Source organism: Gopherus flavomarginatus, chromosome 11 (genome assembly GCF_025201925.1).
Source record: "Gopherus flavomarginatus isolate rGopFla2 chromosome 11, rGopFla2.mat.asm, whole genome shotgun sequence".
NCBI classification, from domain to species: Eukaryota; Metazoa; Chordata; order Testudines; family Testudinidae; genus Gopherus; species Gopherus flavomarginatus.
This window is the reverse complement of record NC_066627.1, coordinates 735,322-748,310: the sequence shown is the minus strand read 5'-3', so window position 1 is coordinate 748,310 and position 12,989 is coordinate 735,322. Positions and strand designations below refer to the sequence as shown.

General features: G+C 48.8%; 1 protein-coding gene, 1 long non-coding RNA gene and 2 gene segments (V, D, J or C); 1 reads left to right on the top strand and 3 right to left on the bottom strand.

Annotated features, from left to right (window-relative positions):
- The window catches only part of LOC127031414 (T cell receptor alpha variable 19-like), a 92,618-nt gene extending 86,475 nt beyond the window's left edge, over positions 1–6,143 (bottom strand). Inside the window, 1 exon segment of the V gene segment in view lies at positions 6,044–6,143. Coding sequence covers positions 6,044–6,092 — 49 coding nt within the window.
- LOC127031398 (uncharacterized) overlaps positions 1–12,989 on the bottom strand; it is a 414,252-nt gene that overhangs the window by 38,805 nt on the left and 362,458 nt on the right. The window lies entirely within an intron of this gene.
- The window catches only part of LOC127031428 (uncharacterized), a 298,017-nt gene that overhangs the window by 14,018 nt on the left and 271,010 nt on the right, over positions 1–12,989 (top strand). The gene's annotated exons all lie outside the window — the stretch shown is intronic.
- LOC127031404 (T cell receptor alpha variable 38-1-like) overlaps positions 1–12,989 on the bottom strand; it is a 255,799-nt gene that overhangs the window by 93,128 nt on the left and 149,682 nt on the right.

The following is a 12,989-nucleotide window of genomic DNA, read 5'->3' as shown; positions in this document are numbered from 1 at the left end:
TACTGGTGCACAGTGAAGAGAGAGTCCCAAGGATTTTTTTTCCCACTAGAAATTGGGCTTCTTGCTTTCGCGCCTCGGAAAATTCCCGCTTCCACAAACGTCACATTTAAATATCCAATGGACAAAGGCTTCAAGGGATTCGCTGAATATCCGAAAAAACAAGGAAGAGTCCTGTGGCACCTTAAAAACTAACAAATAAACTTATGCCCAAATAATTTGTTAGTCTTCAAGGCGCCACAGGACTCCTAGTAGTTGTTGCTGAAACAGACTAACGTGACTACCCGTCTGAAACCTGAATATCCTAGTATTTGAGTTTGTGTAGGTATTCCCGTTCTGGAAGTCCTCTAGTTTACTGAGAACCTGCCACCAACTCTCCAGATGTAAAATGTTTAGGATTGTTACAAACAGTGGGGATCTGTGTTCAACTGTGACTGGACAGAGAGATGGGTGGGAGTACAACCTTTTGCCATTCATTAAAATGGAAAGGACTTCAGTCTTGCTGAGAAAATGCAAATCTATTTTCGTTTCTTTTGAGTTTTTGTTTATTGGAATTGGGTTGTGCTAGATTCGACTGGGTTCGGTGTGTGTGTGTTGAAATGGGTTGAGTTGAACCGGGTTTCGTTGTTTTGTATTCCTTTGGTTTGGGCTGTAATTACCCGAGCTGGGTTTGGGGTTGAATTTCATTGAGTTGGGTTACGCCTCTTTGGACTGGGTTTGAATGGATTGTGTTGAGATCCGTTCAGCGGGATATAGGGTTCAGCCAGGTTGGATTGATTGAGGGTCGGTTTGGACTAAAGTGGGCTCAGGTATATTGGATTTAAAGGGGGCGGGATGTGTGAATGCATGGCCATGCGTCTTGCAGCCTATCGGTTACACGTGCATTGTCAGAGTTCTCTTCTCTAGAAGTGCCAGACTTGTTTTCATAAACTCATTCCCTGATCTATGTCATCACACTGGGGGGGGCTCCTGAATATATGAAATTATATTAGTGACAAAATATTATTGAAAGTTAAATTAAATTGGTGCCCTTATAGCACTTGCCACTTATGCTTTGCAGTCTTTTCAATAAGAAAAGTACTTTAATACAAAGAATCTTCATTAATAATAAAAAAATCAGAGGGATATACAGTAGAGCAAAGTGCAGGAACTAAAGTTTCTTAGAGACGATTAACTGAATACCAGGGAAAAAAACATTTTTGTTAAAGAACAGATTTTACAAACACCTGTCAAGGATGATCCATGTACATTTGGTCCTGCCTCATCACAGAGGGCTGGACTAGATCGTCTCTCGAGGTCCCTTCCAGCCCTGTGTTTATACTATTCTGTCATAGTGCGGTAAACAACCGCCCGCTCAATTTTTGTAGAGCGGTGATGCATTTCTCCCCCACTGTGGGTCTCAGAGCACAGTAATACACAGCGCTCTCCTGGTGAGAAACAGCCTCAATCTGGAAGGGAACCGTTCTATTACCCATGTACAAAGATGCTGAGAATTTTCCCTGGACAAGCGCCTGATCCAGAGCACCAATTTTCGCTTTAGTCAGTATATGCTGAGGAGGCTGGTTCGGATACTGCCGGTACCAAAACAGATACGGGCTTGTGTCAAGAGTAGTGAAATTACAGTGTAAAGTTACTGTGACGAACTGGGAAAGTTCTTAATGTTTTCTCTGAATACTGTGTTGGTGCCTCAGTGTCCCCATGGCAGTTCTTAAGTATCTGGCAGAGCAAAGGGCCAGTGCACCTAAATGCCTGACACTCTGTCTCCTAGCAACTGATGGCCTGGGCCCCTCCTCTGCAAAGGTGCCAGCTGAAGGTGTTGGAGACAAAGAGATCAGGTGACCTCCTGGCCCGGAAAAGGGGCTGAGCAGAGAGGAGGGGCTGGAGGGCGTGGTTAGGCTGGAGCTGGCTGGGGTCAAGGGTGGAGGGCAGACCTGGGGGTCTGGCTCACTGCCCCCCAGAATGGACTCAGCCGAGGGATCCGGTTCGCTGTACCTACAAGCTCTGTTATAGACCCTGTTCCTGTTGTCGAATAAACCTCTGTTTTACTGGCTGGCTGAGAGTCACGTCTGACTGCAAAGTGGGGGTGCAGAACCCGGTGGCTTCCCCAGGACCCCACTGGGGTGGACTCGCTGTGGGAAGCGCACGGAGGGGCAGAGGATGCTGAATGCTCCAAGGAGAGACCCAGGAGGTGAAGCTGTGTGAGCTTCTTGCCCTGAACAAGTCTGCTCCTAGGGAGAGGAGGCTCCCCAAAGTCCTGACTGGCTTGGTGGGGAGCAGTTCCAGAGCATCACCCGGTGACTCCATGACAACTGGTGGCAGCGGTGGGATGTACTGCACCCCGTGAATGGCGCTGCTTGCAGTAAGTGACTGGGGAGCAGTAAAACAAAGGAGGGATAATGAGGACCAGGCATGCTGAAGGCTCAGAGTGGGACGGTTTCAGGGGGCAGTTAACCTCTGGGAGTGTGTGACCAGCGAGAAGGACTGTTGGAGTAACAGGGTCCCCCTGAGGACTGCAGCGAGCAGTCTCAGGGGCGGAGGAGCTTGCCGCTCGACCCTGGGAGAGAGAAGGATTTTTGCAGTAGCAGGGTTCCCCGGGGGATTGTCCTGGGGCGGAGGAGTCTGCAGCTCGACCCTGGCAAAGAGGTGGTGATCACGGGAAGGGCTGGCACACCAGGGGTTCTTCCTGGAAACCATGGGGGAGCCAAGAGCACACAGGCCTGTGAGTCCAAAGCCACTTGGGAATGGTGAAGTGATGGCCTATCACCATCTCCTTGAGAAGGACATTGTGATCCTGTGCACAAAGAGAGGGTTACGCATGGGGAAATTCACCAAGGCACAGTTAATCCTGCAGTTGGAGGAAAAGCACCGCTCTGAGGAGCAGATTCCTGGCCCAGATGGGGCTACAAGAGGATCTGAGAGCAGCTGGAGCATCAGCCAGGCATCCCCGGGAGTCTGGTCCCCAATCAGATGAGGGTCTTCACGACTGGGTTCCCCATCAGGAGATTGGAGACGGATGGGATGGGAGCAGAGCCCGAGAGAGCGAGAGGACCGTGAGAGAGAGCAAGAGCCCGAGGAAAAGCTGCATGAGAAGCAGCAGCAGCGTGGACTGGTGATGGTGGAGCAGAGAGACATAGGGGGCTGCCCAGGGGTCAGTGGGGAAACACGCCTGCAGGGGCGAGACCCTGGGACAGAGAGAACTGTGGTGGTGCAGCCCCAGATGCTGAGGGACTGTGGGACCTGGGTGAAGTTCCCTGGGGTGAAGCCCCTTGCCCTGCCTATGGCCCAGATCCCTGTGCAGACCCAGGAGGGGTCGGGCTGGCTGGTAGTTGGGGTTCTCCAGGATATCGGCTTGGAGGCCCTGTTGGGGGGTGACTGTCTCCCCTTGGGACAGGATCCAGGCCCCGCTCCTGTAACGGCCGAGGGTTTGAATTCAAATCCAGGGAACCAATTGGCTAGGATGGAAATGGTCAGTGAAAATGCAAATGACCTGGCTGGCAGGGGGGAGGGGCTGCTGGGCTCAGGATACCTGCCTACCTGTAACCAGCCCCCTGGGGCTGAGTGGGAGGGAGAGATGCTCCCTGCCCCCCTGCACACCGGAGAGGGGGCTCACGCTGGCTCTGATGCTGTGACCAGAGCAGAGAGCTCGCTGCCTGCCCCCACTGGGACAGCAAGGGCAGCGCTGAGCACAGGGGGAGCTGAGACCCCAGCTGAGTGGGGGGACACCCGGGCAGGGCAGGTCAGTTGCCAACCAGGTTTGCCTGGTCCAGACATGCTGCTGGGAAGTGATTATACAGCAGGGAGGGAGCTACCAGGGACAGGGCTCAGGGGGGCTGTGACCCCAGGTCCAGCCAGCGAGAGGGAGCAGGTCCCACTCCCTGCCCCAGCCGCTGAATCCCAGACTGAGCTGCAGAGGGATCCCTCCTTGAAGAAGCTGCAGGAACTTGCTGGCCACAGCGCTGCAAACCCCCTTGGGGAAGGCTGCAGGGACAGAGTCCTGCAGGAGAAGGGATTCCTGTACCGGGAATGGGCTTCCCAACGGGAAGTAGAACTGGGGGGAATCGGGAGGCAGCTGGTGGTGCCCCAGGAATCCACAGGGTTCTTCCCATTTGAGCTGCTGGATGGGAGGAGAGTGAGGGGACCCCTGGACCTGAAGGGGGAGGATTGGATGGAGAGGGGGGAAGACCCCCTGGGGGATCTCTTCCCTGAGGTGGGAGCCAATCTCCCCATCAGGTGTTCCCCGTTCAGAGTCACTGGGAAAGCAGCCCAGAACCTGGAGAGAGAGGTCAGGGACATGCTGGCTTTAGATGGGATCCAGCCGTTTTACAGCCCATGGGCCTCACCCGTGGGGCTGATCCCCAAGGGAGACAGGATGAGCTGGTTTTATGGGGGCTATCAAAAGCTTAAAGCCATCACAGTGTCTGGTGCCGACCCCATGCCTAGGCCTGGGGAGATTCTAGACAAGCAGAGGGCGATGGAGAACTTGGCCCTGGCAGACACTGATAACATGTTCACCTTTAGCCAGACCTGGGAAGAACAGGTGTCCCAGGTGAAGAGGGGGCTGGGCTGCCTCAAGGAGGTGGGACTGACGGTAAAAGCTGGAAAGTGCAAGGGGGGACGGCAGAGGTGTTGTGTCTGGGCCACAAAGTGGGAAGCGGCTGCGCAAGCCCAGAGCTGGCAAAGGCCAAGATGGGGGCTCTTAATCAAGAGAGCCCGAATCACAGACCAGAGGGCTGGGAAAGACCCAATCCCAGCTTGAACCCCCAGGGTATTGGGGTGGCAAAGGGTGTGGGCTGCATAAACCTTCCCACATGCGGCCTGCAAGTGCCATCAAGCACACCCGACCTAACGGAGGGTGTGAGACTGGACTGTCCTGGTGTAACTCACACCAAGGAATGGGAGAGATGCTGGGGCATCCATGGGAACCTTGGTGGGTTCGAACTTCCCCAGGTCACTGGCTGGAGTGACCTCGCTCAGTTCGGTCTCGAAGGGGGGAGAGATGTGACGAACTGGGAAAGTTCTTAATGTTTTCTCTGAATACTGTGTTGGTGCCTCAGTGTCCCCATGGCAGTTCTTAAGTATCTGGCAGAGCAAAGGGCCAGTGCACCTAAATGCCTGACACTCTGTCTCCTAGCAACTGATGGCCTGGGCCCCTCCTCTGCAAAGGTGCCAGCTGAAGGTGTTGGAGACAAAGAGATCAGGTGACCTCCTGGCCCGGAAAAGGGGCTGAGCAGAGAGGAGGGGCTGGAGGGCGTGGTTAGGCTGGAGCTGGCTGGGGTCAAGGGTGGAGGGCAGACCTGGGGGTCTGGCTCACTGCCCCCCAGAATGGACTCAGCCGAGGGATCCGGTTCGCTGTACCTACAAGCTCTGTTATAGACCCTGTTCCTGTTGTCGAATAAACCTCTGTTTTACTGGCTGGCTGAGAGTCACGTCTGACTGCAAAGTGGGGGTGCAGAACCCGGTGGCTTCCCCAGGACCCCACTGGGGTGGACTCGCTGTGGGAAGCGCACGGAGGGGCAGAGGATGCTGAATGCTCCAAGGAGAGACCCAGGAGGTGAAGCTGTGTGAGCTTCTTGCCCTGAACAAGTCTGCTCCTAGGGAGAGGAGGCTCCCCAAAGTCCTGACTGGCTTGGTGGGGAGCAGTTCCAGAGCATCACCCGGTGACTCCGTGACAGTTACACTTTGTCCCTCTGAGAGTCTCACTTCTGGAGGAGACTGGTCCACGGAGTCACTTTGTGCAAGACCTGTGGAGAGAAAGAAAAGCTTTAAACATCGATCTATGTGTGGCTGGAACTTTTAAACTCAGTGGCACTTGGACCCCTCACTCCGTTGTGCTCCTGTGAAAAGTTCAACCGGTATCGTATAGGTCTGAATCACTCCTCAGAAACATCCCTTCCTCCTCCCAGCACACTGATGACTTAGTTTATGATGCTAATCTGGCTGTCTCTTTGCAAAGGAAAACAAAATTCCTCCTACGATTTCTTTGTTCAGAGACCTTTATTTTTTTCCTCTGTAAATGCCTTTACTTCAAATGAGTTTTTAGTCTCACCTGACTGCGGAAGCAGAATCCAGAGCTGTACAGCCACGTACAAGAGCATTTTGCAGCTTCAGGTTATCCTGGTGTTGTTACTGAGATCTGCCGCTAGTTATAGAATATCTCCTCCTCCGCCTCCTCCTCCTCCCCTGTGTTTTTGAAAACGATCATTAATGTCCTAAAGCTGAAACCTGTTTCCTCTGTGACCTTATGAAATGGAATGTAAAACATGGATGATGTGACGGTGTAGAGCGCCCTCTAGTGGATGTAAAACAACAATGAAACACGCAAGAAAACCATGCGCTCACTCGTCTAGGATATTTCATCTGAGGTCTCTCTTCAGAGGAGTTTTGAAAATGAGGCCATTCTTTCGTGTCTGAATTAGGAGAGAGTTGCCGGTTTTTGAAAGTTACCCCCAAAAGATACAAATTAATCTGCCTTTGAGTCCATGCTCTGCTACAAATTTCCTGAGTGACTTTCGGCAAGTCATTTAGGGTCTGATTATTATAAGTACTAAGGTGCTTAATGAAGCAAAATAGAGGCTTACTGGTATTTTAAAAGCTACTAGATTCAACTCTCATTGAATCCCTCTAGGCACCTATCTTCATCTTCACACGCTTAAGGGCTTGTTTCAAAAAAGGACTTTAAAGTGACAAGTAGGTGCCTAAATCCTAGGATCAGGCCTGTCTGGTATTCACAAAACCCAGGTTCAGCTTCCCTCAAGCCCTGCAGTGGCCTAACATCTCTCAGCGCCTAATTTTTTTCAGTAAAAGTTTTTTTGCGGGGGAGGGGTTGTTTTATGTTTTTGCATCTGAGGATGCGCATTGCCAAGACATGACAGGCCTAAACCCCAGAGTTATTCCCAAACTGGAGGAATATGGGTGATTCTGCACCTAACTCACCCTCTGGGTCCTGCCCAGTAAGTGTGCCCGGACCTCGCCTATCGGATCAGCCCCCATAGGCAGTTTACACACAAGCTGGAAGAGAGGAGGAGACCCTCCCTCTTTACATTTTTCCCAGTTTTTAGCGCACTCACCCGGGATGTAGGAGACTCCTGTTCAAGTCCCCCATTTCCGTCTGAGAGGGAGCAGAGATTTGAGCAGTGATCTCTGTAACCTTGGCAGTGAGTATCCCAACTGCTGGGCTATGGGATAATCGGGGGACTGGGGAGGCTCCCTCAACTGGCCTGAAAGAGCTATTCCCCTGTCAATAGACACTGGAAGATTCACAGCCGGGGTGGGGGAGGGAATAAGTCTGTAGCCTGGGGATGAGAGCACTTACTGGGGAGTTGGGGGACCCAGTGCCTCTGCTCCAATAGACTTTTCAAATAACTTATCCACAATAGAACAACCTCAGTAGAAGACACTGAGGTTCACCCCTTCCCCACCAGAATGCCCCATAGCCCAGTGAGTACCTTAACTATCGGGTTAAACGTTACAAGGGATCCTCTCCTTCCTCTCCCGCAGCTTAATGGAAAGAGAAGGTTTGCAAGTGAGACTCTAGAGAGGTATTTCCCTACAGCCCAGATCTAGGCACCTATCTCCCCGAGAGAGACGGGGCTTAGCACGCACCATTCAGCTCAGTATCTCTCTGTTGGCTAGTTTAGGGGAGAAGCCGCCTGCCTGCTGGCTTTTGTGGATCCCATTCGGAGGTGTCTGTCTCTCCCAGCTCATTTCATAGGGCAGGGATCGGCAACCTTTGGCACAGAGGGTTTGTTTGTCTGTCGCCTCCGCAGATTCGGCCAGGTGCCAAAGGTTGCTGATCCCTGGGATAGGGAGCCTGGGCACTTAACTTGAGTTTTGTGAATCCCAGAGATTTTGTAGGCACCTAAAAGCATGTTCAGCTTCACCGCACCCAAGTTGCTTGGTGAGCTCGCCAGACAAACCTTCTAGAAACCTCACTCGATACCTCACTTTCCCCGTATATAATAAAATGAGGGTAGTAACACGTCCCAGCATCACAGTGGTGTTTCTGAGACAAGCGCAGTAATGTTTGCGCAGTGCTGAGATTACGCTGGGATACAGACCCGGCACAGAGACCCCAGAAGCAGCGAGAGGTGGTCAGTGCAGATTAGGACAGTGCAAAGATAATAAAAACCTGATCTTACTATTAATCTGAACCCAAAATCTCAATCATAAACCCTAAGTCAGAATCCTAACGCTCTCCATAACTCCTCACTCTGACCATAACCAACACTCGAATCCTAACCCCAAACCCTAATATCTCCCTAACTATAATCTAAAGCCTAATCATAAATCTTACCCTAAACATAACCTCAGCCCCAGCCTTCAGTCTAACCTAATTTTAAACAGTAATCCTAAAACTAACCCCTTCATCTAACTTTCTTCTAACCCTAATTATAAATTTAACCCTGACCCTAACCTTAAACATAACCCAGGTCCTAACCAAAACACTAACCTTAAAAGGTCTAAATCTAATCTCCACCCCCTAGCTGCTGACTGTGCTCCAACTCAGAGCGTTAATCCTAACCCCAATCAACCCCAATAATGCAAATACATGTAACACTACATTCTAAGCACTAGGTATAGTCATAGTAACATTTAATCCTTTACTCCTAAATGTAACCCAAATGCTACCCAGGGTTAGGACAGAAACAAGGGAGGGGGTGCAGAATAAAAAAGAGATATTGTAAATACTAAAGCATAGAAATTACTCTCTGAGTTCCTGACACCAGAAGTCTCGGCTATTTCAGCCCTTTTGTGTTTCTCAGACGGTGGGGTTTTTGTACAGCTCCCCTGGTGGCTTTACTCGCTGTGTCTCTCATGGCGCAGTAGTAGACTGCAGAGTCGCTCACTTCGCTGGAGTTTTTCTCCAGGTTGAAGGATTTGGAGTCTTTCTCCAGTTTAGCAGAGAACCCTCGCCTGCGTCTCTTCTCCTCCTCGTCCGAGGCTTCATATTGTGTCAGCAACGGGCGAGGGGCCTCATGGGGATACTGCGCGTACCAGAGGAACATAAGAGTAGACCCAGAGTAATCATAGGTGCAGTGGAGAAGTACATGTTTTCCTTCCTGGATGTGAATGGTGCCTGCTGGTTGCATTACTGAGTCTGCACAGGTCCTTTCTGCAAAGGAAAATAAAATTTTAAATTGATCAGGGCTGGAAGTTTCATAGTATCGTAAGGCATCTGGGCTCCCAAACTGAACTGTAGATCGGCTCCTCGCTTCCCTAAAATCCTTATGCAAATCTCAGCCAAACATAACATGGAACATTTTGCGAAGTGTTCCTCATTTCCAAAGATCTCCTTCAATTTACTACAGTTACCTACCCCCCGTCCTTAAAAATGGTGTCCAGATTCCTTTTATTCTTAAACTATTCACGTCAGAAATAAAGAACCATTTACACAGGAAGGAAACCCATCTCCTTTTCATTTTGTCACTTGAATAATTTTCTATGTCCTTCATGTTGTGTCTGTCTGAGCTCTCCGTTTCATATTGAGGCATTGACAGGTTGGAAGAAAAGAAAAATGGAATAGAATGTATTGGCCACTGCAAAAAATATGACTTATAAAATGCAAAATCATAAAATAGTTCAAGTTCCCAAAACAAACTATACTCACTTGAACAAACGATTATCAAAACCATGAAGGAGAAAGCGAGCGGCATGGCCGTTTTAATAATTTGTTGTTTAACAATCTTGCAAAATCTGGCCTTTTCCACATCCACAGCTGTGTCCTTTTCGTTCCCTGGTTCATAGAAGAGCAAAGATAAAAGTTTGCTTTGGAAGTGATGCCTTTGAAAATGATTTATTTCTGCTTTTTCAAAGGTTTAGCAGCTGTGCTAGCCGTATGCTTGTCTCTTTTCTGTCTGCAATACTCCATGAAATTTTTTTGACAATGTCTGAGGAGAAGAGTTACAGGAGGAAACTGCAGAGGCCAGGAAAGGAAATATTCTTTGTGTCACAGACAAATGAAATAGGTCTCACAGGTGTAACAGCGCCCCCCTGTGTGCTAATCTGTTAACCAGTGGGAAATATTTCTCAGAATAGCTGGAATACTTCTCCCTCTCTGGACTCCACACTGGAAGTAGTAGAGAGGAGTTTTTATAGGATCACTTAGTTTCACCCACAATTAAAACTGAAGGGTCAATTAAAATATTATCTGAGTGAGTAAAGGAAGTAAACTTCCTGCTCCAGGGTATAAAATATTGTCACATGAGTGGCGTGGTGTGTAGAAAGAAATTTTCCCCAAGGGCAAATTCCCCCTATCTTTCCAGCAAAGGGTTCCTTGTACCTTCCTCTGAAGCATCTTGTACTGGCTACTTCTGGAGACAGAATACTGGACTAGGTGGAGCCTGATCTGCTATGATCCTGTGTTTCCCCATTTCCTTTTAAATTGTGAGCAATCTTAGTTCTCAACCCTAACCATAATCTTAAATCCTAGCTCAAAATCCTAACACTAAATCTAGGTCCCAACCCTGCTATTAATTCCAAACCTTTATTGCAAGACTTTGCCCTAATTCCCTCAGAACCATAACCTAATGCCAAAATCCTAATCCTAAACAGAACACCAATCTTAACCTTAAACCTAACCTAATAATTGCCACCACCCTCACCTTAACCCTAGCCTCAAGTGTAACACTACCCTTGCCTAACCCTAATACTAAATCCTAACCCTAATCCAAAACTCTAACCCTAATTTCCCCTAAACCTATCCCTATCCCTAATCAAATATTTAACTCTGACCCTAACACATAGTGGAACCCCAATCCTCTTCTAATCTTACCTCTACCCCAGGGATTGGCAATCTTTGGCACGTGGTTCTCCAGGGTAAGCACCCTGGTGGGCCGGCCAGTTTGTTTACCTGCCGGGTCTGCAGGTTCGTGGTTTGCTGCTCCAGGCCAATGCAGGAAGCCCTACATCTCTCATCAAGGTGGTTTCCCTAGAGCGCTGCATCTGTGCAGTTTCTGCACACTAAGTGGCTTGGCAGTGTGTACACCTTGGGAGTTACAGCTGCTTTACTGCACTCAAACTTGCCCGTGTAGGCGGTGCCTTAGCCTAGATCCAGCAGTTCATCCCCTCCCCCTTCAGTTAGAATCCTTTTGTTTCTAGGTGTTTTCAAGTATCTCTTTGGGGTGGGGAGGCAGAAGTAAAGCAAGCCAAAGACAATGATTGTTTTCCTCCCTCATCTTATACAGAATTTCCTTAAGGCAGGAACCCTTTGTTTGATTCTCCCCACCGACTGTGGAAGAGTTTAGCAGTCCAAGATGCAGGTAGGTATCAGGTGATCAGACATATTGCAGCATGAGCCCACTTCATCAGATACATGAGACATCATAATTTGACATTTTAAATGGTGAGGCCAGTTAACTGCATTTGGACTAGCAGAGAGTATGGCTGTGATGCCTCCTTCCTATGTGTGAATTGGGCTTTGAGTTGTTATATTTATTCCTGACATAATTGGCATCACGGAGACTTGGTGAGACAATACGCATTATTGGAATATTGGTATAGAAGGATACTGCTTGCTGAGGAAGGACAGGCAGGGGAAAAAAGGGAGGAGATGTTGCCTTATATATTAAGAATGTATAAACTTGAACTGAGGTTGAGATGATAATAGGAGACAGACTTGTTGAAAGTCTCTGGATAAGGATAAAAGGAGTAAATAATAAATGTGATGTCATGGTAGGGGTCTTCTACAGACCACCTAACCAGGAAGAAGAGGTGGATAAGGAGTTTTTCAAACAACTAACAAAAACATCCAAAGCACAGGACTTGGTGGTAATAGGGGATTTCAACTACCCAGACATCTGTTAGGAAAATAACACTGCAGGGCACAGATTATCTAAAAAGTTCATGTAATGTATTGGTGTTATTTTTTTGTTCCAGAAGATGGAGAAAGCAACTAGGGAACAGGCTGTTCTAGACTTGATTTTGATAAACAAGGAGGAACTGGTTGAGAATTTGAAAATGAAAGGCAGCTTGGGGAAAAATGATCATGAAATGGTAGAGTTTATGATTAAGGGTATGTCTACACTATGAAATTAGGTTGATTTTATAGAAGTTGATTTTTAGAAATCGATTTTATACAGTCGATTGTATATGTCCCCACTAAGCACATTAAGTTGGTAGAGTGCATCCTCAGCACCATGGCTAGAATAGACTCACGGAGTGGTGCACTGTGGGAAGATATCCCACAGTTCCTGCAGTCTCTGCTGCCCATTGGAATTATGGGTTAAGCTCGTAATGCCTGATTGGGCAAAAACATTGTTGCGGGTGGTTTTGAGTACATGCCATCAGTCTTCCCTCCCTCCATGAAAGTAACTGGAGACAATTATTTTGTGCTTTTTTTGCCTGGGTTACACATGCAGATGCCATAGCATGGTAAACATGGAGCCTGCTCAGCTCACCGCTGCTGTTGCAAACATTGTAAACACCTTGTGCATTATACTGCAGTATGTGCAGAACCTGGCTAAAAGATGGCAGCACAAGGACTATTGTGATGAGGACATGGACAAAGACATTCCTGAAAGCATGAGATGTGGCAGTTCGGACATCATGGCAGACGTGGGGCTGGTTGATACAGTGGAATGCCAGTTCTGGGCCCAGCAAACAATCACAGACTGGTGGGATCGCATAGTGTTGCAGGTATGGGATGATTCCCAGTGGTTGCAAAACTTTTGCACTCATAAGGCCACTTTGCTGGAACTTTTTGAGTTGCTTTCCCCACCCCTCGCCCCCCGGAGCACAGGAATATCAAGATGAGAGCTGCCCTGACAGTTGAGAAGTGAGTGGCGATAGTATTGCAGAAGCTTGCAATGCCAGACAGCTACCGGTCAGTCGGGAATCAATTTGGAGTGGGCAAATCTACTGTAGGGGCTGCTGTGATCCAAGTAGCCAATGCATTCACTGAGCTGCTGCTATCAAGGGTAGTGACTCTGGGAAATGTGCAGGTCACAGTGGATGGCTTTGCTGCAATGGGATTCCCTAACTGTAGTAGGGTGATA